Source organism: Zootoca vivipara, chromosome 7 (genome assembly GCF_965207765.1).
Source record: "Zootoca vivipara chromosome 7, rZooViv2.hap1.1, whole genome shotgun sequence".
NCBI lineage: Eukaryota > Metazoa > Chordata > Lepidosauria > Squamata > Lacertidae > Zootoca > Zootoca vivipara.
This window is the reverse complement of record NC_142590.1, coordinates 76920008-76947284: the sequence shown is the minus strand read 5'-3', so window position 1 is coordinate 76947284 and position 27277 is coordinate 76920008. Positions and strand designations below refer to the sequence as shown.

At 41.5% G+C, this 27277-nt stretch overlaps 1 protein-coding gene across 1 annotated transcript in view; it reads left to right on the top strand.

The window, feature by feature from the left end:
• Positions 1–645: 645 nt before the first annotated feature.
• The window catches only part of B4GALT5 (beta-1,4-galactosyltransferase 5), a 52034-nt gene continuing 25402 nt past the window's right edge, over positions 646–27277 (top strand). The window contains exon 1 of the mRNA XM_035121895.3: positions 646–1156. Coding sequence (XP_034977786.1) covers positions 1033–1156 — 124 coding nt within the window. The 5' untranslated portion in view covers positions 646–1032. The remainder of the gene's footprint in view (positions 1157–27277) is intronic.

Here is a 27277-nt window from a genome sequence, read left to right as displayed (position 1 = left end):
CTCCTAGATCCAGACTACTTAGCAGAGGTGTTTTCGTTTTATGTATTTTGTGTTTCTATTTTATACCTTGATGTTGCGAACTGCCCCGAGATCTTTCAGATGAAGTGTGGTATACAAATATAACGAATAAATGAAAAATATAACAATATATTGAGGCAGCAAGGCGTAGGTCTTAAGTGCGGATTTTGTAATTTTTATTTTTGCGTCAACCTACGCGTTTGCCCTTGATGTGTCCGGTACTGAATTAAACGCAGCGGAGGAGTAATGAAAAGGAAGGCGACAGTTAATAGGTAAATAACCTGTTTCAAGCATAGTTGATTTTTGTTTTTGTTTTGAAATGCATGTATACCTTATGCCATTTATTAATTAAAAAACAACAACTACGCTTCTGGCAGATTGTACCTTAATATATAGTATAATTAAATTTAATTCTGGGGGAAGGAAAAAATGTCTGAGGGAGTTCAAAAGCCACCGGTGTGTGACACCAGGGCTCAGCTTGAGCGAAGGGAGAGCGAGAGATCGGCGACGCCTCCACCTCCGCCTCCGGGCTCCTCCGTTTGGGGCCGTGAGGCCGTGAGGCGTTCTCTGAGAGGGCCTTGGCTCCGCCTCCCGCTGACGCCTCCCACTCCCCGCCCCCTACAGCCTCTCTCCGCCGCCGGCTCCAACCTCGGCCGCGACCACAGAGGAGGAGAAAAGGGGAGGCGAGGGAGGACAAGAAAGAGAGGAGGAAGCGGGGGAGGGTAAAAAAAAAAGGGTGTTTATGACGCGCCCTCGGAGGCCGGCTCTTCATTCATGCGGCGGCGGCGTCGGAGCCGAGGAGAGGCGCGCACCGAGCAAGAGAGAGGCGACTGAGGGAGAGGGAGGAGGAGCCGCCGCCGCTCCACAGCCACCACCACCAGCAGCAGCGGCAGCAGGAGGAGCAGGAGCCGCCTCAGTGCGCCGCCGCCTGCCTCAGCCCTCCCGCTCCTCCTCAGCCGGGCTGCCCTCCTCCTCCTCCTCCCGCGAACAGCGGGGGCGCGGCGGGGCCGGACCATGCGGTGGCAGCGGAGCCCTCGGAGGCCCTGGAGGCTTCCTCGGCGCTCGCTGCTGGCCGCCCTCTTCTTCTTCTCGCTCTCCTCATCCTTCCTCTACTTCGTCTATGTGGCGCCCGGCATCGGTGAGGAGAAGGGCGAAGCCCGGCGGGAGAATCCGTGAGGGAAACGAGGGCGGTGGTGGGGAGCGCGCGCGCGCGCGCTCGAGGGCCGCCTGCCCAGCCAGTCGCCTCAGGACCTGAAAGTGACCGTGTGTGGGGCGGGGGGGGGAGGAATAAAATAGGGTGGCGGCTGCTTCATATGTGTATTGGGGGCGCGGAAGCCCCAAGATGGAGAGCCTCCCTGTGAGGAGAAGCAGTGTGTGTGAGGGGGGGGGTTTGCCTCCTCATACCCCCCCTCTCGCCTGAGCGGGCAGGTGTTACAGTATTTATTTATTTTGAGGAAAGGCGAGGAGGGTTTATTTTGAGGAAAGGCGAGGACAGTAAGAGCTGTTCAACAGTGGAATTTGCTGCCAAGGAGTGTGGTGGAGTCTCCTCCTTTGGAGGTCTTTAAGCGGAGGCTTGACAGCCATCTGTCAGGAATGCTTTGGTGGTGTTTCCTGCTTGGCAGGGGGTTGGACTGGATGGCCCCCGTGGTCTCTTCCAACTCTATGGTTCTATGATTCTATGGTTCTATGGTTCTATCCCCTCCCACAACCACTTCCCTCCTAACGGTCGGGAAAGGGGAGGGGGCGAGCCGGATGTTTAGGGGTGCTGCTGCCGGGCGGGAGGTGGCGTGGAGCGAACAGCCCCCACCCCGCCAATGCTGCTGAGTCCCGCCTGACAAGCTGCGTGGTCTCGACTGCCGCAGCCTTGGGGCGGGATCGCAGGCATCTTCTCTCCCCCCCCGCCCCCACAGCAATATCAATATCTCGCCCCCTCCACTCCAAAGGTGTGTGTATTTAAATTTGTGTGTAAAACAGCACATTTTCGTAGCCTTCGGCACCACCCCACAATATTATATGCAAATAAAGAAACTTCCGAGAGGGTACCCCTACCCCCCCTCCACCCCCCCTGGCTAGGGCCTGGCTAGTTTAATCCGTCTCCAGTACACCTCGCCACCCCCCTGCCCGCCCGCCCTTCCGCATTTCCCGCCCTCCCCGGTTCCGTTCTAAGAATCCGACCGAGGCATTCGTTCCCTGTCCTTTGCACCCGCATAGAAAGGGGGGGGGAGGTATACTTTGCGTTGTTGTAGCGTGTCTCTGGTGTGGATCTATATTGCAGCTTGTCCACAGCGTTATTCTTGTTTATAAAACATCAAGTCCGTGCGTTTTGGTAGGCATCGACACTCTTGCAAGTATTTTTTTGGGTGTAAGCGGGGCTTTTCGTTCATTTGGGGGTTCGGTATATCCCCGTGTGTGCTTTAAGAATAGTCTTTTGACACCAGTTCCTCCCTCCTGGCTATGAATTATCTCCTTATCTGTGTTCTAGTTACAGGTAGGTAGCCGCGTTGGTCTGCCGTAGTTGAAACAAAATAAAAAAAATCCTTCCAGTAGCACCTTAGAAAACAACTAAGTTTGTCATTGGTATGAGCTTTCGTTGCATGCATCATCTGTGTTTTCTCTTGCCCCCTCCTTGTATCCTGACCTTGACTAATTTACCATTTTATCCTCTCCCTTTCTACATACAAACAGAAGGAAGATGTTAGGTATATATACATGGGAGGTTGTGAAGAGTGATTGAGTGTAGATTTCCTCTTCCTTTCCCCCTGTAATCTGGGCATTGGTGCCTCTTTTAAAAAGGCGTCATGGAAGGAATTGGTCTGATTGGCTAGGACCTCCGCCTGAGTAATTGCGAAATGGACATGTTAAAAAACATAGGTAAAACTTCCAGGTTGGGCCTTCCAGGTAGTGATTTGGCAGCAGGTTCAAATGCTTGGTGGTGATAGTAAAAAGCATTGAATGAACAATTAGTGATGTTGGCTACCTCGCTCCTAAATACCATAAGGTACTGCTGTTTATGTAGTTAAGCTCATATTCTGCTGGTTGTTAAATACCTATGATTAAACATCTACTATACGGGACATTTTTCTGTTCACTTAAGCCAAAATTACTGCAGTTCATCTAATTGCTACCTTCTTGCAGATGTCACTTTCTGTGCTGTCACGTTTGTGGTCTTTTTATGTCTGGTGAGAGTGAAACAAAGTTTTATTATACTTTCGATCACCTACCACAATGTTACTGTTACTGTCTAATGGAGTTTGGGATCAGATCATGCCTCTTGAGAATAACAGTATTTATTTAGGTCTTGGCTGTGTTTGAATTTACATACAATTAGGAAATCTGAGGAATACTTTGGATGGTTTTGCAGTAAGAACATCTTCATTTAATGCTAAATAGCAATTTCTTTTATATCACAGAAATGGTTAGCTGAGTATGTGAATGTTCCTGTATACAATCTTTAGGATAGAATTTGGTATTATTTCAGTTACAGTAGATACCATGATTTGACCTGTCTAAATTGGTGTTTCCCAAAGTGGCTGACGGTACTGTGCAGGGGATGAAAAAGGCTCTATGGGTGGAAAAGAAATTCACAACACAGAGTGTGAAAAAGGTTAAAGCACAGAGCCTAGGGCTTGCCGATCGGAAGGTTGGCGGTTTGAATCCCCGCAACAGGGTGAGCTCCCGTTGCTCGGTCCCAGCTCCTGCCAACCTAGCAGTTCAAAAGCACTTCGAAGTGCAAGTAGATAAATAGGTACCACTACAGCAGGAAGGTAAACGGCGTTTCTGTGTGCTGCTCTGGGTCGCCAGAAGCAGCTTTGTCATGCTGGCCACATGACCTGGAAGCTGTATGCCGGCTCTCTCGGCCAATAACGTGAGATGAGCGCCGCAACCCCAGAGTCGGTCACAACTGGACCTAATGGTCAGGGGTCCCTTTACCTTTATTAGCTTCAGAAATAAAGGGCATGGGAATATATTGCCAGTGAGGAGCACCAGCATTTAGTAAGGTGGTTCCAGATTATAATATTGTACATTTTATGCTTCCAGATAGTGGTGATTGATTAAAAGGTGTTTACGTTCTGATATTTCTTGACCCGATTTCATTTATATCATTACGATTTTGGGTTGGAGTCAATGACAATTTTATATGCTCATCAATGGATCAGTGAACTCAGACGTTTGGGAAATACAGATGTAAATAAACAGTTACTTCAAGGCAGTAACAGCCTAGAAATCCTTATCTTAGTATTCTGATATGACATATCTGGACACAAGGAGAAGAAATGGCTTCTACCTCGTGGTAAAAATTTTGTAAAAAAATATTTATTTATATATATATACCGTAGTGCTTCAAAGAATTTGCAGGTTTATGTTACCCTTATAATGTTGGGTGCAAACTTTACTGGTATAGAACTGTTCCATGGAAAGTAATATTTAATTTCTAATGTGATTGAATACTGATTTCAGTACCTTCCCTGCAGTATGAAGCCTGCCATTTGTAACATGTAGTATTCATTTATGAGGCATCTAACCCTTGAAACAATGTAATGAATCTAGCTTTTTGAACCTAAAGGCTGCAATAGTGTGGTGTAATCCTAACCCTCAGATTTGCTACCTGGGAAACATTAGGATGTACTTCTCTACCCCTTGCTCTCTTGCCCCTACTCAGCAACATAAATAACTTGTCCTGGCAGGGGCATACCCAGGATCAAAACTGGGGGGAGGGGCGGGGCCAAGGCACGGGAGGGGAGGGACCACAAAGTGGGAATGTGGGCGGGGCTATGGAGCCCAGGTGAAACTGACTCAGGTCTCACCTGGCACCGCGAAGCTTTTTGCAGTCGGAGGCGCCGGGGCTCCGCTGACAGCACGCAGCCAGGGTGCTCGCTCTACCACACTCCTTGGCAGCAAATTCCACTGCCAAAGAGTGTGGTGGAATCTCCTTCTTTGGAGGTCTTTAAGCAGAGACTTGACAACCATCTGTCAGGAAAGCTTTGATGGTGTTTCCTGCTTGGCAGGGGGTTGGACTGGATGGCCCTTGTGGTCTCTTCCAACTCTATGATTCTATGATTCTAGGAGTCCAGATAGGACATAGGAATCCACTGCGGCATTCACCTTGTCACTGCCACATCAGTTTATGCAGTTTATACACTTCAGCAGGTATGAAGTGGCGTTCTCCTTGTTCTTGTCCTAAGTGTGCACAGTTTTGCATTTTCTCTACTACTCAAATCACTCAGGCTCATCAGATAAGTGACCCACACATTGCTACATAGCTGGTGAAGCCGAGCACTGATTCTGCTAGAATGTAGAGCCCAAAGGATTTACAATGAATCCTCAGGACTTAAACAGTTGCCCTTTTACATAAAGTATTCCTGTTTCAATGATGGGCCATATTTCTGGCAGATACATTTTTTTTTAATAAAATGTTTTTATCGAAAGATTTGGTTGTGTGGTGTGGGCTTCTGCAAATGCTCAGTGATACCAGCCACTAAGACTGGCTCTGAAATAGCTTGAACACATTCAGCAATGCTTACGATACGGATCTGTGGCTATTTCAAGGAGGGTAAAGAAAGAATACCATAACTTGGCATTTTGTGTCTATTGGTGTTTGGTTTTTTTAAAAAAACATGCCTATGCTCTACAGTCATGGCACATCCATCCCTCACTCAGATTTAACTTCTACATACCTGTTAGAGGGAGGCGTAAACCGTAGAGTACATATAAATTAACACATGCAAATTTTATGCAGTATGCAGATAATTGCCCTCCTTTCTTCATTTACATTCTGGTATTACCGAAAGAAATCTACCCTTTCTCCATTTTACAAAAAGGTTCCAGAAAGTTGTTAATTAACAACATAAATATACATATGTTTTAGAAGTTCGGGGGAGGGGAGAGTATCTGACTGCCATCTCTGCTTGAGTTGCACCCATATTGGAAAGCCACCCTTCACAGTGGAGCAGCTGTCATTAATAAGTGAAATAAAAATTGCCGAACTCGCGGTCTGCTGGGCTGTGCTTCGCGTCCGCCTCTGCCCACCAGCCCCGCCGGCAGCGCCACTCTCGCCCACGGCTGTGCTGGCCCTGCTTCAAGGGGCCTACGCTGGGTACGCCCCGCGCTGGGTACGCCCATGTGTCCTGGCATATCTACTTACCATGAGGAAAAGCCCTCTGGCAAAAGTTATGCTGGTGTAAAGGGTGGGGAATGGGCATGTTACAGGTGAGGAGAGTAATAAACAAAGTTACATTTCATCCTAAATTCATTCTTTGGTCCCAAGAGCCCCACCAAAAATGCCAACATAAATTAATCACCCCATTGAAGGCATTGGAAGGGCAAAAAAAAAAAAAGGTTAACACTGCCTCCCACTCTCCTACAACCCCAACCCCTGGCCAGCAACAGTTAGGATGTAGTTTCACTTATAGAGGAGATGGCAGGCATATCTGTCAGTTTAATGTCACACAGGTTACCTAGTCTAAAGGTCAATTGATATTGAATGCATTAGTCATTGGTTACTTTAAGTAAACTAGTGATACTGCAGTTGCAAAACCTAAGAATGAATTTACTGAATTGCTTGTTAAGAGTAGTTTGAAAGCAATCTGAATCACTGTATCTTGCACTCAGTAAAATGTTACAGCCACTGAAACTTGATGGCAAGCAGTTCAATTTAGCAAGGTTGTGATTTTTCTTCCCAGTTTGCACAGGCCATGTAAGTTATCAGTTCGCGTAACTATCAGGAATTTGTTTCCTACTTTTTTAATAATGTGCACTGAAAATAATTAGTTTTTTTAAAATAAAAAACACATTTTTTACAACAATCTAATAATAAACACTTCATAATAGTCCTACTTGGCAAAGGAAATAACCAAACAGTCTAATATCTGCTATAAAACCAGCACTTTTAACAACAACACACCTGCCTAAATATATCTATTTTAAAAAATATATTGGTACTTTTAAAATGGGTATGTTGTCTGTCCCTGGTGTAGATCTCAGATGGCAAGACATTCTGTAAGCATAGTACCATCACTGAAATTTTTTTGTTACCATATATGCTAAAGGCAATCTTATCCCAGAGAGGCAACACCAGGAAGACATTGCCTCAGATTATGCTGAATGAACATCAAGTTCTGCATGCATTATTCTTTCAATGCATATTTGCATTTGGGAGTAAACATTGAACGAGATTCCCACTGTCCCTACCTACTATCTAGCAAAACCACAGCCAAGGGAACGGGCTTGGTGGAATCAGCGGGGAAAGAAGACCCTGTTGAGCTTGACTCTAGTCTGGCACTTTTGGGAAAGCATACATAGGACTGGGCTATTAATCTTGTTCTTATATCTTCAGAAATGTAATGTGAGATGTGTTCAGCAGTCCACACTATTGAATTCACCAACTTGCCACTGTTGAGTGTATTTTTTTATTCCGATGAGATCCCCTGCCCTTCTTATGAGTGTGAAGAAGAATTGGGTAATCTTGTTTACCTCAGACATAGTCTCAGAGGGTCTGGGAGGGCAATATGTCCCCCAATCAATTCAGATTGTAGGTGGATATCCTATCCCATAGCTGCACAGGTCCTTGGAAGCTCTCCACTGAAGACATTGACGTTTTCTAGGGGGAGAGGGTTGGGGCAGTGCTGAACGCTAATTTGGGTTGACTATCAAGGGAGTCTAAATTATAGACTTAGATTTGTTACATATATGGAAGAGCAATTCCTTTCATAGTTACTAAATTTTCCTACAGTATCATAAGATATTTCAACTCTGTCCCATGGTTTTATTTTTGATGTGTCCTTAGAGACACTCCGATTCATTAAAGGTTTTGACTTGCTTTTCTTAATATAATTCTCAATATTGATGCTGCTGCCGGCAGTGAGCTTTGGCTTCCTCAGGCTACATAGAATCATAGAGTTGGAAGAGACCACAAGGGCCATCCAGTCCAACCCCCTGCCAAGCAGGGGGTTGGATACATACTTTGAGGCAAAGTCAGTTCTAGTAGGGAAATATCACAGGAATATTTCCACGGTCACAAACAAAATGTGATGGCTGATGCATGGAGTCTGTAAGCTTGTTTTTTAAATGCCACAAAATGTTGTTCTTACTACAATAGAGTAATATGGTTACTCTCTGGAATTAGTGCTGCAGTAGACATTTCAGAGTCCTGAAAAGGATAAGCAAAATAATACATGATGGCAAAATAATTAAGTTTAATAGCTAACTCACATCATGTGTTTTCCAAAGTTTACATCCAGAATTGGAGTTTGAAGGGAGCTGAAGGGGATACTCCCCCATTAAATAGAATATGATGTGCTTAAAGCAGGACTATACAATGTATGAATTGCAAGCCAAATGCTGTCCATGAACCATATATTGTGGCTTCTTGAACTGTGTTAATGTGAATTGAATACAGTGCACAAGATTCATGCAATTGTTGACTGGGAATGTGTAATGCAAACTATTTTCCTAGCTTGATACCTAGATTTCAGAAAGAGAGAGAACTCAGTTGTAGTTTGGAAACCTTTGGCTGGCTTTGAAAAATAAAATTATGACTCATAGTCTTAGTACCCTACAAAGCACACTGTTATAAACATTAGCTCCTAACGGGTATACTTCTCAGGGTCTCACTAGACAAACAGTTGTCAGTTGTATACACTAATTTTCTACCAATGTTTGGACTAGTTAAAATTTATCTTAAGAGAACAGACTTGTTCCATTGCTCCCTTGTTTTTCTCTTAGTCTAAAGACAAGCATGGTTTCTGCATTCAGGTGGTATTGACAGTACATAAGGGCTACATCTATTTCATATATTCTAGCTCTATGGACATTAGAGCTGCTAAGCTGCAGTTTTTTGTACATGCTGGTCATTGTTTGACAATATTCTTTAAATTTTCTGGTTATCAGAAAATCTTACTAAGTGAATTAGAAAAAGTATTTCATGTGGACCACATCTTCCTTTTCTTATCGCATGTATTTAGATTCCCAATGGAATACCTGGCATGGCACTTTGAGGATAAAGTCATTCAGTTTTGTAGTGCCTTAGGCTTAGATAACACTGTTGTTGCAACTCCAGTTGAGGTCTGCAATGCAGCTCCTTCCCAGTGGGATCAATTTCAGTTCATGCGGCCTTGTGATATGGATAGGACTCTCACAATGATGTAACCAGCTTCTTGCTCTCTTGACCCTTGCCTCAGTTAGGTGGGGTTGACTTAATGGGTTTAGGGTGTGCTGAATGCATGTTTACATGAGGGAGTTGTGCCTCCTGCACCCACTCAGAAGCCCACCTTGAATCCTGTAGGCTACAACAGCTCCTTCATTCTACATACAGGCAGTAGGGTGTCTGCCTGTGTCTGTTTTAGGCCAGCCAGTATGCATGGTGACCATTTTGCATGAATGTGGGAAATGCCAGGTGGACTGGTTTACACATTTCACTTTTGTAAGAAAGGGCAGCTAATTGTCTTTATTTAGCTAGTTTACTCCGGTGCTGTTTCCCAGCAGGGTTCTATCCCACAATTTAAAAAGTGTCAGCTCTTCAAAAGCTTACGCTGCAGTTTACCATAAGAACAAATATGGGGCTCATTCTTATCTCTATGAAGAATAATGGGTTTTTAAAAATGGAAATAGATATGTATGCAGCTACAGAATGCATGAAAATGTATCTGTAATCATGGCCTGATGATGTCATATTCATGCAAATTGTATCTTTGTACATCGTGCAAACTGGCTGCAGACTTTTGTATATGTTACTGTGGTAGTGAGTGACAGGCAGATCTATAAATGTAAGATCTTTGAGCTGTGTGTTTCTGATCTTGCAGTGTTTTTGGACTAGCTTCTTGCCTGAGAGGAGGGGATCCTTCCTGGATCAAGAAATATGGATAGTTAGGCCTTCCTTATATTAAGACAAACCTATTATTATTAATAGCATTTGTTCATCACTTACTACCATAAAATGTCTCATAGCAACTTGTAATTCAAAACCCATACATTATACAAAATTTAAAAAATATAAAAAGTTAAAAGGAGATAAGACTAAAAGTGCTTATCCTGCAATAACATAAAAAGGATGATGAACACTAATATAGGCTTGGGTATCGTTATACTGTATAACCCCAATTAAGAGCCAAATGTGTGGAAGAACAGGGACATCCTTGCGTGGCACCTCAAAGTTGATGATGATGGTGCCAAGCAAATCTCTCTGGGGAGAGTATTCCACAGTTGGGGAGGCACCACTGAAAAGCCTGTCCTTAGGTTGCCACTTTCAACACCCATCTGAGGGGGCACACAAAGAAGAACCTAAATTGACAATTTCAGGGTCTAGGTAGGCTCATGTAGGACAGGCATGTCCAAAGTCTGTTTTGGGGGCCTAATCCGACCCGCTGGCCAGTCCCCATGGCAGAATATGTCTTGGGGTAAAATCCTAAAAAAAGCTTAGCAACTGCAATCCCAAAAAATCCTCAACAACTTTGGTTGGCCCTCACACATGTTCACTTCATCAAATTTGGCCCTCTTTGGGAAAAATAAAAGCACCCCCCTGACATTGTAGGGAGAGGAGATCCCTATGGTATTGTGGTCCAGAGCTGTATAAGGCTGTATGAATAAAAACCAGCACCTTGAATTGAGGCAGAAAACTACAGTTGTACCTTGGTTTTCGAACAGAGTGTGTTCTGGAAGTCCGTTTGACTTCTGAAACATTCGGAAACCAAGGTGCAGCTTCCAATTGACTGCAGGAGTGTTCTGCAGCCAATTGGAAGTCGTGCCAGATGTTTGGTTTCAGAGGCAAAGTTCGCAAACCTATTTCCGGGTTCGAGTTCCAAGTTGTTAATGAACTAAGCTGTTCGAAAACCAACATATGACTGCAATCGGAAGCTGATGCATTCAGGCCAAGATTGGTCTTGTAAAATTAGCCCTCCTGTTCCCAGTCAGCAGTCTGGCTGCTGAAGGCTGTACTAGCTATCATTTCCAATCTTCAAAGGCATATAATGCAATGTAGTATTGGAAAGCAATTGGAAACTGAAGTCCTTGCTGATCTCCAGAAAAACATTTAGATCTACAAGTAGACCCCAATTTTCTTTCTGCCTGTGCCTCATTATGCTACCAAATTTAAAAAATAGTTTGTTTTCTACTTCAATACAGTGGATCCATATTGCAGTGGTTAAAAATGCAGTTTACTATATGACCTTTATTTTACCATGTCAATTTTCCTTAAAATCCCAAGTGTAGAGCATTCAAGTTCGGATGAAAGTGATCAATCCTCTAATAATACACCCCTTCCACTTGATGGAAGTGACCTTGTATATTGTTGCTGACTGAACTTTGTATTCTTGGCTGCTGAATAGTGCATGATCTGCAAATCATAGGGTCAGTCTTTAAATGGAATATTGCTTGGCTCCATAACTCCTCAACTTTAATGGGTTTATTGCTCAAAGCAAATGGGGCAGTGATAACATGTCATTCAGTACAGATTAGTCTCTGTACGAAAGGAGTGGCTCCGGTGCTATTCATAAGGTTGAGGAAATAGTTCGCCTTTTCTGCTACTAAACAAAGTTTGATAGAAGATCACCAAACCATGCAACATGTTTTCATTACAGTAAGACTTAATAAACAACACACAGTGTTTGCCTCCTCTTTGGGTGCAAACAAGTATTGTAGTGATCAGAATAGTTTGTTGCTAGGAGTAGTGCTAGTGTCAGCAACACAGAAGTTTGAGAGGTCCTCTTTTATGAAAGAGGTTTGTTTGCTTATTGTATATATGAGAGACTGGTAACATGCATCTCTTTCTATAAAAAAAAGCCTTTTGCTGCTGCTGGAAAAACCATCCTGATACTGTACTATCATGTTATATGCATGTCCAGTAACAGCTTTGACATTTTAACAGGTGGGGTTATTTGCATCATTAAATACAGAGAGAGGTCATATCTAGAGATCACATGTGGAATTTCCTTTCTTCTGTTGCTCTGAATTTGTCTTACATCCTGAGACATTTCTTCCCCTTCAAGTGGTGCAATGGGTCAGTGTGTCTGGTTGTTAACCAGAAGATTGGTGGTTTAAACCCAACCAGGGATAGCTGTGGGCAGGATTTCTGAATTGCAGAGGGTTGGACTAGATGACTCTTCTGGTCCCTTCCAACTCTTCAATTCTATGATTCCCCCTTCCATGTTACCTGAATAGGCTGCCTAATCTATGAATTGGACTTCTGACTATATTCCTTGCATATTGGCTTCTATGAGGCTAATCAAGATGTAACTGCTTGAACATTTGGACATTAATCCTGATTGAAAACAAATCTCAGAGTGCCATAAAGCCTTGCTTGCATGTGAATCTTTTTTATACTGGACATGTTTATCTCTTATTTCAGTTTGACCCATAGAATCATTGAATTATTGAGTTTGAAGGGATCCTGAAGGTCAAGTCCACCCCTCTGCAATGCATTAATTGCTGCACAGCATTAATATTACAATATATTACCTGCCCTTCACCCTAAGGTTCCAGAGCAAGTTACAACAATTAAAACACAATTTCAAAAACAGTTTATAACAATTTTACATTTATGGAAATAAAATAAAATGGGTCCTAAACGTATGCATCTCAGGTATGAAAAGCTGTTATAAAGAGGTGTGCCACACCTCTGTGGAAAGGGAGTTCCATAAATTAGGGAGTTCCATAACTTAGGAAGTGCCACAGAGAATGCCCTTTCTATACTGTAGTTAACAAAGCCCTTAAATGATAGTATTGAATGGAGAACTATGTTTGGAATCTCACAAAAATCTATGCAATGGGGCATTTTAATATGGTTTGTGTGTCTTTATATTATATGCAACTAGAGCAATGAGTAACCAATCACTGCTTTTTATGCATACAGATCTTGATGGGTGCAATTGTACATTCAGTTTTCTGAAAACCTGGTCCTTTAAGCCTTGCTTGGATTCCTTGCAGTGGTAATCTTTAAGTGCTCTCTGTCAGTTCAGTCTGTTCTGATCAGATTTAAATGAGACAATGGTGAAAACATCTCTTGAAAATGCAAGGCTTGTAAATATTCTTTGGAAAAGATGAGATTGAGCTATCACGTTGAACCTTCAGTTTTGACACAACCTGATATAATGGATCAATTTTACATATCCTTGGTGCTATTTCAACCTGTCACTGCCAGTTGGCTTGTTAACAGTGATTTTCTTCCTTGCTGCTGAATGGTGGCCATTTTGATGATAATATTGAATGTGGTTCATATCTTCTTTCTTCTTACTCATAGCCAAGTAAAATTGTCTTCCATGAATGTGGTCAAACATGTTGGAGCAGTGGTTGGTAGTAAAGATGTTCAGAAATTTGTATTAAAAATGAAGAAAATCTAGTCCCTCACACCCAAACAATATATTACATTAAGTATATATTGCATTCATTAAGCCAGTTACAGTTAATGTTTTATGCTTTTCATTCTTCGCAAAATCACACAACTTGTGTGGGTTCCCCCCCCCCAAACTGGAACGTTGTATGTTTGTTCTGCAGTGGGCGCCCAGGGGATTTCAAACACTGTTTATGCCATTAATAATGTTTAAAGACCACCTTGGATCCATCAGTTAAAGAAACAGAGACAGATTATATTAATCTGACATACTGTGAGACTGAGGTTGAAATGGGAAATGAGAGTCTGAAATTTGTTTAGTTACAGGTAGGTAGCCGTGTTGGTCTGACGTAGTCGAAACAAAAAATAAAAAAAATTGCTTCCAGTAGCACCTTAGAGACCAACTAAGTTTGTCATAGGTATGAGCTTTCGTGTGCATGCACACTTCTTCAGATACACTGAAACAGAAGTCACCAGACCCTTATGTATAGTCAGAAGGTGGGGAGGGGTATTACTCAGAAGGGTGGTGGGAATGGGTAGGAGTGGTAAACCTGTTGACGACTGTTAGGAGTGGTAAACCTGTTGACGACTGTTAATGACTGCAATTGGTCTTGCAGGAAAAAGCAAGGGGTGAGATGGCCAAAGAAAGCTTTATCATGTATAATGAGATAAGAATCCAATGTCTTTGTTCAGACCATTTCTCTCCATGGTTTTAAGCTTACCGTAGTAATGAGTTGCAATCCAGCAACTTCTCTTTCCAGCATGTTTCTGAATTTTTTCTGTAATAAGACAGCTACTTTGAGATCTTGTATAGAATGTCCTGGGAGATTGAAGTGTTCTCCTACTGGTTTCTCTATCTTGTAATTCCTGATGTCAGATTTATGTCCATTTATCCTTTGGCGTAGGGTTTGGCCTGTTTGTCCAATATAGAGAGCTGAAGGGCACTGTTGGCATTTGATGGCATTCACAATGTTAGAAGATGAGCAATTAAATCATCCTGAGATGGTATGTTTGATGTTGTTGGGGCCAGTAATGTCCGGGTGTATGTGGCAGCAAAGTTGGCATCTGGGTTTATTGCAGGCTCTGGTACCAGTGTCCATGTTAAGTCTGGTGGTGGTATTATTGTGGGTGAGCAGTTGTTTAAGAGTGGGTAGCTGTCTGTAGGCAAGGAAAGGTCTTCCTCCCAGAGCTTGAGAAAGAAAGTACGGCGCTGGCTGTACTGTTTTAACTTGGGAGCTGTATGTGATTACTAGTGGTGTTCTGTTATTTTCTTTTTTGGGTCTGTCTTGCAGCAAGTTCTCTCTGGGTATCAGTCTGGCTCTGTTGATCTGTTGTTTAACTTTATCGGGTGGATATTTTAGTTCTAAAAAGGTTTGCTGTTGATCTCTTAGGTGAGAGTCTCTGTCTGTAGAGTTGGAAGAGATGCGGCTGTAATGTAGGGCCTGGCTCTATACAATGGATTGTTTGGTATGTTTGAGATGGTAGCTAGAAGCATGTAGATATGTTTGTCGGTCAGTTGGTTTTTGGTATAGGGTGGTGCCTATACGCCCATCCTGTATTTTTATAGTAGTGTCCAAAAAATGCATTTCTTGCATAGATTGGACGTATAGGTACCACCCTATCTACATGCTTCTAGCTACCATCCCAAACATACCAAACAATCCATTGTATACATCCAGGCCCTACGTGACTAAATGTTACATGGGATATATGTGATTTTATTGCTAAACTGTGTTTTTGAAACAGCTGTGAAGTGCTCTGAATTTGACCAGACATTGGCATTAGTGGATGGTGTGCTTTTCCCTACCTCTGGCTAAGCTAACAACAGTTTTGAGGGAAAGGGTTTAGACTAGGGGAAAATGATGTGGTGGGAAGTCTTAGAAGTCCCCTCTCCCAGTTGCGTGATTATATTCTGACTTCCCCTCTGGTTCCTTTTAAAGTAAAAACAAAACAACATGTCTCTTGCAAACATGTAGTTTAGTCTTCAATATAATAAGGCAGTATATTAAAGATAAACAAGTTGATAAAATTATTTTTTGTAACCTGTGGAAATAATATATCAAGAGAAAGGAATGAGTTTCTCCAGCAGTCCAAATACTGCTGTTTGCTTGTTGCCTTTTTCAGAAAGAAGGAATTTGGTTTTTTTAATCAATTTTTATTTGGAAGTTGTTCAGTGGTTGTCAGGGGATGCGTCAAGTTGTGTAAAGTGATAAAGCATAATGTTGCTAAGCTATACGTGTTTCTTTGGCATTCCAAAAAGTCTTTGACAATCCTGAAAAGAAAAAAAAGCAACTTTTGATAATATTTCCAACCTTCTCTCTAGTGATGACCTGGAGACTGTTAGAGTGCTGCTTCAATGTAAACATTTCCAGTCAGCATTTCAATGGCAAGCCACAATAAAATGAAATTAAGCAACACTTGTTAGTTTTGTAACTTCTTCAGAGACAGTGCATCAGATGCACTCCTCTGACCAATATTTAACTCTAATTCCTATATCAGCCTTCTATAGGAAATTAAAACAATCCCAACTTCTCATAGAATAAAGAGTCAAGCTCCATGAATGCATTGACCAGAAGTCAGTGAGAGGCACTGATGGAGGGAAAAGGGAGCCTTCTAGTGCTTAAGACTTCAGTATAATGTAGACTATCCTTTGCCAACCTGACCTAATGTGAGTTAAACTGCAAAACATCTTAAGAGCATCTGGTTAGCACAGGTTGATGTAGGCAAAACACTACACTTCTCTGTCTAGAGTTATTCCTCAAATGGAACACAGTACTCAAGAGTAGTGCCTTCTACATCAGTCTGATTGTTTGTGTCCTGAAGACTTTGTGCAATATGTCTTAGAACCACATTGATCACCTGTAGCTGTATCACATTGATGTTCATAACGCAAAGATGCCTAGCTGTTTCCTTTACATCCTCTTCTGACAGATCAGCTTCCTGTTGATGGCAAAAATGTGTTGTTATCTCTGAGTTCATTTTTTAAATCTTTAATCACATTTTTTCCTACCTTATGAGTTCATAAGGCCATCCAGTTCATTCTACACAGACTTCCTGCTCCTCCTTTTTGTATAGACAATGCTGCCAGAGTTGATGCCATCAGCATTTTCCAGCTTTCTTTCCCAAGATCACTGAAGAAAAGTGTTGGAACATAATAAATCCCGGAGTCGATATAGGAAGTCCACTTGCTATTTAATTCTGAAAGCTGTCTTTTTAGCACAGCTTTTCATAATCTCTTAGTATGTACATCTTAAATTTTTCTTCAACTTAATTCATTTTCTTCATAGCATTAAATCACACATAAGTTCCGGATATGAGTTTCTGGCCACTTAATATGCTGCTGTGGCATGAATGGCCATCTCTTCCACATGTTCCTCTGCTGTACAGCCATAAGTAGCAAAAGGAAATCATGTCAAGGCATTGGTAACTCTTTTATTTTAAACTAGCTGGCCCTGCCACACGTTGCTGTGGGTCATCCCTGTGATTTCCCCCACCCTGTTCCGATCCATGGCGTATCCTGCCCCCTCCCCCCACCTTATCCCTGTGATTCCCCCTCCTCCCCCCCACCCCTGGCTTATCCCTGTGATTCCACCCTTCCTGTCTGGACCCATGACGTGTCACACCCCCTTCTCCCCCCACCCAGGCGAGTCAGTACCTCCATTCGGCCTAGTCTGTAAAGGCTTCAACCTATCTGTAAAGGCTTCAGCCTAGGTGTTGTTGAGAGGGAATGTTTTATAGGCGCAGTACCAGTGTAGCTGCCGCTAGAGGGCGCTGGTTAGTAACCTAGTTCTTTTCCCAGGATGAACTTTCTTCTGAGTGGAGTGTTTTGAAACACTGGGTTTTTGGTGTTTTACTTCCCAGAGGTTTGACATCTGTCTTAGCAAACTTTAGAACAACCTTTGAACATTCGCTTTGGACGTTGTGTTCAAATTTGAACGCAATCAGTCAAGCGGTTTCTGAGAATCATTTGGTGTCACACACATGCACCCTTTACATTTATATATATATATAGTTGGTGGTTCTGAATCTCAGATAAAATAGTGCATCAGATAAATCATAATTTTCAATTATTATTGCTCCCTCCTGGAACTGGTGTTGCTTTGAGAAAAAGCTATACTGTACTATACATCTCTCTTTAGATTTATCTTCCCAGCAGAGGTATCTCTGGAGAAATGTACTCAAGATCTTTTTTTACTGGCACAGTCCCAGGAGCAATTAAAGGCTTCCCTGTACAACTGACTCCCAACAGGAGAGACCTCTAGAGTGTTTAGATACTGTAGTTATTGCAGAGAGCAAAATAACGTATCCTGTAGTTATTGCAGAGAGCAAAAACCCAGACTTGACTATTGTGTTTTGAGTTGCTCATATAAAAAATTCCTTCCTGCCTTTCACTCATGAAATGAAGCTTCGGTATGCTGCCGAGCAGGGAATAAGATATGGGGTATACTTCGACTAGAATCCCATGAGACTTGGTGTTTTGTTTAAGACAGCCATGTTTAACAGCTTGCCTGGTAGCCATAGGCAACCAGGAATTCCCTGCATACAAGTATGTGGAATTCATTGCAGGAGAGTAAGTACCCGTAGGTGGAGAAGGGTCAAATCTCTCTATCCCTCAGTTCACTTAATTTCTGTGCTAGCTGTGCTAGCTTAGCTGTAGAGGAATGAAATCCCATTGCTCTATGGCCAGCATATTAGCCAAGCAGGTTTGCAGTGGATTGGCAGAGGAGGTATCTGCTTGAGATAATGCTTTTTTTTACTAAGAACATAACTGTTTGTTTTTTAAATTTCTTAACTAGATGGCAGAAAAAGGGCAGGGGAAAGGAAAGGGATATTGGAGTTTGGGACATGGTCAGAGAATGCTGCGTGGATTCAGGGAAGGGTAGTGGTGACCACAAATAATGGCTGATTACTGAGCCAAAACCTAAATGTGTAGAGTCTTCAGCATCATCTTGAAAATATGTGTAATTTAGCTTTGGAGAGTTTCCAGTTGCACCTTTCAGTATAGACTAGACAGCTATTTTTAGATTCCATAATTCTTGGAACCATGTATAGAGGGGAAGATTTGGCCAGTTGTCACTGACATCAGATGGGACCAAAGCTGGAAGAATTTTCTGAACTGATGATGTGCAGCTTCTCAATGAAAAGTTCAATGGAAAAAGCTAGGGCTGAATTCATGAGGATTCCCTTAGTTGATTATTTTTTCTCTCTAAGCAAGTTGTAGACAAGCAGAGTCACTTAAACTAAGGTTTCAAGATTTTTTTCAATGAATCCGGGGATACTTTTCAACTTCAGTCGGAATGATAGTGGAAATGATAGGGGACTGATTGTTATGAAAACGTGATGTCAAATGTAAGAGCTCCTAAACTGTTTAAATGCTTTCTGCTAAGGTTTCATGCTTGTAAGGAGCACAAATGTAAGGAGCTTGTAAGGAGCCATTTACAAAGCTGCTGATGGTTCTAGAAATACATCATAAATACATTCCAAAAGTGGTGTTTTCAGTGTTAAATTGCACTGTATCATAGTACACCTGTCCTTGGCTCCTTGTTGCATAAGCAGTGGCTTGCAGGCTGTTAATTGTTCATTCCTCGTTGAAGCTGATTACCAGCATTGAGTCTTTCCTTGAAACGGTATATAAAATGTAGTCTAAGTACATGTCAGTAGCTAATCACTAAGATCTTTAGGGCAAGGAAGTCATAGCACTACAACAAGAGAGGAAAGATCACTAGTTCAAGTTTCACCGTCACCATAAATTAATTATGGCCTTAGGCAAGCCACTTACTGTTACAGTTTCAGACCCCTTCTCCTAATATGTAACTTGGTTATACTCACAATAGTTTGCAGGTGTAATAATAGATTACTTGAGGTATGTCTGTAAACCCAACTCCAGGAACCATGGAGATTTCATGATGTAAAGACAATCAATACTAAGCTAGGCTACAATGAAACCACCTTTAGAACATTTCCCTGACAGGAACAAGTTAGAAGTGTAGTTTTCGATCTGGGAAGCTGTCTACACACCTGCTCCCCCATCAGGGCCTAAACATGCAAGTACTAAATACCAACTCTGTAAGCTGACTTCAGTGTGCATTAACACATTCCTTTAGCCAGAAATGTAATAATGGCTTGTCAAGTAAGACTGGGAGGGTAGTGAGAATTGAAGGGAATTCTTTAGATAGTGTAGTATATCGGGAAACACAATTTCAATGTCCCAGCTACATTTGAGTTTAAGCATAAATAGCATAAACAAGAAGTCCCTGACCGGCAATATATTGAATGTGGGAAACTGCATTTTCACTGTTACTCAGATAAATAAGCTCTGTTGGACGCTTTAGGAATTGGGTTTCATGTCCCACAGCCATAGTAAAGATGATGTGCACTGAGAGAAGTGAAAAGACTCTCTGAATTACACAGGGAAGGGAGAAGCCCCATTTAAGGGTTTTGAGTGCTCTTTTCCCCTGAAGTTTTTCCACTACCTCCCCCACACCTTTGGCCAATTATTGAGACAGAAATGGGAAGTGCAGACAGAATCCAAATGGGAATGTAAACAGAATGGTGTGAAATGCTTAACTAGGCAAAGGCCTTGCTGCCTCTCTGTCCACAGTCCTGTGTTTCTCAGTGTTTTTCTGACTCATGGCCGACTGCCAGAGTCCACATTAATAATGTATGGCTTTTTTATGTCGCTGCCTTCCCAGCATCCCCTTCAGCTGCTGAGTCAGAGAAGGTTGTTACAGCAGCAGCCTCCAGAGCAGCAGAAAGCAATGAAATCCTCCTGCAGTGCTGTTGTGCTGTCATCTGTTATGCACATCTGCTCTGCAGGAAAGTCTTTGCTAAAGATGTTCTGGTTTGAAAAATGAAACAAGAATGGGATTGTTTCACCAGTTAGTAACTGAAGAATGTATTGTACATTTAGAGTGGGTGATCTTAGTTTAAGATTTCCATCTAGTATATGCCTGAAGAGGGGAATGAGTTTATCTGCAGGTTGCTGCTTTCTTAAGAAATATTTGAAGCATAACTGTATATGCCATCAACTACATTATTTTTCCTCTTTGTCTGGTTCATTCAAGGTGATAGAGATTATAGATATCACATTGCTGTTGAAAATGACTAAGTGATCAAAAAATTTAAGGATCCCAAAGAGTATCTGATAGTATATACAGTGGTACCTTGGGTTAAGAACTTAATTTGTTCTGGAGGTCCGTTCTTAACATGAAACTGTTCTTAATCTGAGGTACCACTTTAGCTAATGGGACCTGCTGCGCTGCTGTTGCGCAATTTCTGTTCTCATCCTGAAGCAAAGTTCTTAACCCGAGGTACTATTTCTGGGTTAGCGGAGTCTGTAACTTGAAGTGTCTGTAATCCGAGGTACCACTGTATGTGTTAAACTGTGTCATGAAGGCTAGTTGTGTTAACTCTGTTGCAGCAAAAACAGCAGTGTCTTGTGACACTTTAAACTTATTATGGCCAGGAGTTAAACAATGTGTGGCTAGCCAGCTGCTTCAAAGAGTGTGTTTGCCAATTGTTTTAAGAAAAACCCTGCACTCCCATCTGAACCACTCAGATCTGAGTACAGGGACTGTATTAAAATGCTTGGGAAAATGCTCTTGAAGCAGTCTCTTCTCCTTTAAACACCACTCATGCAATGTTAAAGGGAGGGGTGGGTGCTGCTTTAAAGAGTGCTTTTGCAAAAGGATTTCTGACAGCCCCTGCTTGATGCTCTGGAGCAGGCATCCCAAAACTGCGGCCTTCCAGATGTTTTGGCCTACAACTCCCATGATCCCTAGCTAAGAGGACCAGTGGTCAGGGATGATGGGAATTTTAGTCCCAAAACATCTGGAGGGCCGAAGTTTGGGGATGCCTGCTCTGGAGGCTCACACAAGAGTGCTGAGGCCATCTTTAAACTGCTTACAAACAGTGAAGGGGCTTTGAAGGCATTGCAGGTTCTCAAGTGTCCAACTGCCAGCTGGCTGCCTGGTGTCTGAAAACTTTGCATAAAGGATTGTGAGAGGTGTGTTGCTCTGCCCACATGTCAGATTTGATCCACAAGGCTGATCCTGCCAAGGATCTGGCTCATGGAGCCAAAGAGGTTCCCCACCTCCATTTTAAAGTATTCTTCATTTTATACAATTTTAAAAATCTGTTTTATCTGCAATAATATATAACCAATGCCTTAATATCCTGTCTATTGTTTGTGCTTTGGCCTTATCTGATGAGTTCTGGCAGAAACTGCACATATATATCAAATAGCATATCAAACAATGTATTTCCTGTCAGTTTTACTAAACCAACATGATTGACTAATTATATTTCTTTTAGTGTGCCAGTAGTTGTTGACTGGCATGCTATGGTCCATGGGGTCACAAAGAGTCAGACACGACTAAACAACAACAACAACAAAAGTTGTTGACTTGGTTTAAGTCTTATATGCTTGTGTGAATTCCGTACTGGTAGTAAAGATTACTTGGCTTACAAAACAGCTGTCATGCATTGTTAAAAGAAACAAACATTTTTGGCATAATGGCTACTCGAAGAGGGGGAAAACTGGTCTATATAGCAAAGGAAAAAACTTTAACTGAGGGCAGTGAGCAGTGACAATAAGCTCTGCAAATCAGAGGAATGCAAGTTATAGAGATCGACTTAAGCTCATTTTATGTTATGTTGTTGTCTTTGCTTGTCACATATGTGAATGTACAGTGGTATCTCGGTTCTTGAACATAATCAGTTCCAGAAGACCGTTTGGCTTCTGAGATGCTTGAAAACCGAGGTACCACTGTACCAGAAAAGAATGGGTAGATACCGTAGTTCCTGCTCTTATCTGCATTGATAAAATTACTTTCTACTAGTTTTCATTCTGGTGCTGCTGAATGAAAAGTTCATTCTTGAGTGAGTGAATTGTCAACTGCTGTAGAAGTGCTAATACACTCTATTGATTTGCAAGAGGAAGTTCCATATGACCATCCTATGTAAAAGACAAAACTATCTAGTTAGGAAAAGATGATCATGTGTCTTCACCCTCATTCTGAGTCTTTTCTCACCAACACATGCAAGGATCTATGTATGTGCTTGCTAGTTTGTTCCTGGCAAGTACATTTTTTATTTGGCAAGAGCACAGAATCATGGGTGGTTCCCACCCTTGTGTGCCTTGGAAATCATGAGGACTCTTCACAATGTGCGGCTAAGTTCAGAAGCATTGAAGTATGGGAGGAGCTCTCCTGGATGTTGCTTTAAGCCTCAGTGGTACTTGGAAAACTGAGAGACCTCTTGCTCCTTTCTCAAACCTGAAGCTTACTGGATCGGTGACAAGTTCCCATCCCTCTCCTAGCTAAAATTCACCCAGATCAATTTTGCTAGGTCTCAAGTTTATAATAATGCCAGAAGACTCTGTCCTCTCCTTCTGGCAAGAATAAATTTTGTATGCTACCAAAGTGAAATGAGATTGTTAGCTCCTGCAATATGTCTGGGACAATATGACCAACATAAAACTTAAGCATTTTGTAAAGTTTATTTAATTTATCTAATACAGTTATATGCCACCCTTTGGTATAAACCTCCCAAGGCAGTTTAGAATAAAATGTGTATGTTCAAAATAAATTAATTTGATTAGGTTCCCTTACTTTGTGTTGTCCTCTTCTTTGGCAATCACTCCTAGCTGATTACAGGTAGGTAGCCGTGTTGGTCTGGATCGAAGTAAAATAAAAAAATTCCTTCAGTAGCACCTTAAAGACCAACTAAGTTTTTATTTTGGTATGAGCTTTCGTGTGCATGCACACTTCTTCAACCCTTGCTTTTTCATGCAAAACCATTTGCAGTCGTTTGCGGTCATCAACAGCTATCAGTCAGTCAATCACCCATTTCCACCACCCTTCTGAGTGATCCCCCCTCCCCATCCCCACCCCTCCCCACCCCTTCTCTACATAAGTGCCTGGAAACTTCCATTTCACTGTATCTGAAGAAGTGTGCATGCACACGAAAGCTCATACCAAAATAAAAACTTAGTTGGTCTTTAAGGTGCTACTGAAGGAATTTTTTTATTTTACTCCTAGCTGAGTAAGATTGTCTTCCATGAACACGGTCTTAACAGTGAGTCCGTGAGTCACACTGGAGGCCAATTCTGGATCCACACATCTTCCACAGGGACATAGGTTTCTGGGCAGGGGTTGATCATGGTGAGAGATTGCCAAACGTGCCTTCTTAGCTCATTTTCCCCTTTCGTTCTGAGTTTGAGTGTCTTCAAAGTCCATGACACCTTTGGTAAAGGCTCCAATTGGAGCGCTCACAGGCCAGTGTTTCCCAATTGTTTGTGTTTATACTACATTTTTAAAGATTGCCTTGAGAGAGTCTTTAAAACTCTTTCGTTGTCCACCAGCATTTTGCTTTCCAATGTTTAAGTTCGGAATAGAGTAGTTGCTTTCAAAGACGACAATCAGGCATCTGAAAAACGAAGTTTCTGTTGAAGAATCATCAGATCATTTCTTCCTCCAGTACACTGACATTAGTTTGCCTGTCTTCCCGGATATGAGTTGGAGATGGCGTTTATAAGTTTCCATGTTTCCCAAGCATACAGTAAGGCTGGTAGTACAATAGCTTTGTAATCAAGCATTTTGGGTTCCCTGCAAATCTCCCAGTCCTCAAACACACTGCACGTCAATCGGGAGAAAGCTGCACTCACCAAGCTCAGGTGATGTTGAATTTTGCCATCAATGTTGGCCCTTGTGGAAAGGTAACTGCCCAGGTAGGAGAAGTGATTGACACTTTCCAATGTTACACCATTGAGTTGGATTTGTGGCACTGCAGAGGGGTTGTTTTGTGCTTGTTGGTCAGCACTTTGGTTTTTTGGATGTTGAGCGATAGGTCAAGCGAAGATATTTAGGATGGTTTGGAGGTCATCCTCTGAGTGTGCACACACTACGTTGTCATCAGCATATTGAAGCTCTATGATGGAAGTTATGGTAACCTTACGCTTTGCTTTCAGCCTACTCAAGTTAAAAGAACTTTTCATCTGTTCGATATATGATTTCTACCTCGGTGGGGAGTTTCCCTTTGACAATGTGTAGGATTATGGCAATGAAAATAATAAATAGAGTTGGGGTGATAACACAGCCCTATTTAACACCTGATCCTGCTGTGAATGAGTCATTTTGAGAGCCATTGTTATCTGTAATTGTTGCTGTCATATTATCATAGAGGAGCTGAAGGATTGTGTTCCAAGTTGTTGGCACATACGGTAGTTTTGGGAACTCTGCTAATACTACCGTAGGTCTGTGCTATATACTTTTTTCTTAAATATCTGTGCAACCATTGCATCTTTTTGATCTTGACTGTTGTATTTTATACATCCAATTTACAGTTGCAGGTCCCTAAAAGAAACCACAGTCAGATGCTCTAATCAATATTAGCTTACCCTGTTGCACTTAAGTTGATATTTTATCTTATTTCAGCCATTATTAGAATTTTTGTTTGTGATAATAGTTTGTCTGCTCAGCACTTTCTCCTTTGTGCAAATATTGTATACAGATAGCTTTCTCAACTGTAGTTTTAGACACAAAAATTATGTCTAAAACCATAGCTGAGAAAGCTACCGTATCTGTGATTTTTTTTTCATACCAGCAAAATACGAGTTGGTGTAGTTATACACCTATAAGCGTATAAGTCAAGGGACTTAGTTGCGATCTAACAAGATTTAGGTGGATTAAGCTCTGAATTTAATCAAAGGATAAGCTCACAGCTTTACTTGAAATGAATCAACCTTCCTTACCATTCAAAAATAGCTTTCAGATAGTTGCCATGTGATGGCATGACTATGTTTTAACAAAGGATGTAGGAAGAAAGGAGATGGCTTTGGGATTTAAAAATAATCTCAGTGGGTCAGTTTTCAAATAAAGGGACAAAGCACTGTCCTATACTGAGTGAAATCAGTGGTCTGCCTTGCTTAGTAGTGGCTACCTTTTCTGGCCAATATGTTGTAAGTAAAGTCTAACATGCTATTTGTGTGTATATGTGCTTCTGGAACAAGAGTGCACACTTATTATTGCACTGGCTTAACTGAAACTGGTATAAATTTCAGTGGCTTCCTGTACATAGGATTGCTACTGGTATGTTAGTAAGGCAAAGGCTGCAGATAGATTCATAGCCTTTAGTTATTTGAACTTTAGTTGTGTGTTCAAGGATTGTGGACAAAACAAAATAAAAAAAATCCTTCCAGTAGCACCTTAGAGACCAACTACCGGTAAGTTTGTCATAGGTATGAGCTTTCGTGTGTGTGCACACTTCTTCAGATACGGTATCTGAAGAAGTGTGCATGCACACGAAAGCTCATACCTATGACAAACTTAGTTGGTCTCTAAGGTGCTACTGGAAGGATTTTTTTATTTTGTTTTGACTGCATCAGACCAACACGGCTACCTAGCTGTAACAAGGATTGTGGAGTTGCTTTGTTTAAATACACCTAGAGGCACTAGGTAGCATTGTAATTGGTTTGAAACCTGACACAGGCACACCTGGCTACTAAGGAGGTGGCTGTATGTAAATGGCAATCCCTTGAGAAAACAAGAGAGTTGAAAGCAATTAAAGCAGCCCCACGCAAATAAAATGAAATAAAGGCTCACTAACAGCTGATAAATTAAAGTGTGTACTTAATGCAGCAAAAACTGAATCTAGGTAGGGAAGGGAATTAAATAATTCAGAGTAAAATACTAAATGCACCTTCCTAGACTGAACACAACAGTAAATTTGTCACTAATATCTGAGCCCATTTTCTTATATAAGCAGTACAGCAGGTTCTGGTCAAGTAATAAAGCAAATCTCATTTTCCAATGCGACTAGTGTTCAGAGGCAGATGGAAATAACGGTTTTGAGAATCTTAATCCAGATTAAGATCCTGAGTTCATTCTTCCAAGCCCTGAGTGAGGGCTTGCAGCCATGAACATATTAGAATTTTTCTGGAGGCTATGAAGATTTTGTTGTTTTGATTTCAGTAAGTTTTTTTAAAAATAAAGGTAAAGCACTACTGCTAACATGAATCCTTGAGATAGCTTTGCTATTTTTTCTTGTTTCCTTGCACCTATGGTTTACTTAAATATTTTTAATGACTTTGTGTTTAAAAACCTTGCAAGAAAGCAGATAATTATTAAAAAGACAATCATTATGTGGATGTCATCTTCTTGACCAGATGTGGGATGAATATTCAGAACAGTAGAATTGGGTGCTATGTTTAGATTTATGTGATACTTGTCTGAATGCAGCAGTTAATAGACTGTAACTTGTGGTTATATTTCCTTTTTAAATGTCATTTAAGCTGTGAACTATTTCTTAGGTTATGTGCATTTAGGAAGGGGCTCCTGGCAAGTTTGGTATTTATTTTTCTGTGTTTCAAATATACTATAAACTGCCTTGAGAAATTTGGTTATACAAAAGGAGTAAAAGTACCCCCAAGAGTGAATTAATGAATGAGTGACTAGGGAAGACCAAAGAAGTATACAATGTTTCTCTAGTACTCCTGTTCCAGTCCTAATATGATGGGAATCTTCCAGTCAGCAACATTAAGGGTCACTACTTCAACAGCTAGCTACCAAATATTTAGATTTATTCAAAATAAATTTTGTATATAGAAATTATATCCAAGATGTTGTAGTGCATGTCTAATCCTTGTCAATGAACTTCCAAGGTTTTTGCTGCATGTATTCCTTTTAAGAGAAAAGTGGGATTTTCAAGACACTTGAAAATTTCTAGAATTTACAGGCACTCTGTGCTTGGTGATTATTATGAGTGGAACATTTTACTTGTGCTGTGTCCATTCCTGCTACCCTCCTACCACTGACCACCTCCTGTTTTATAAATTTGTATTTTGGATAGGATGAGAGAAATGAAAAGGATAACCTGTGCAATCCTTGGTAGCAGATCTAGAAATAGAAACTTTGTTGAGTCATTTCAAGGATTTTCAGGAAT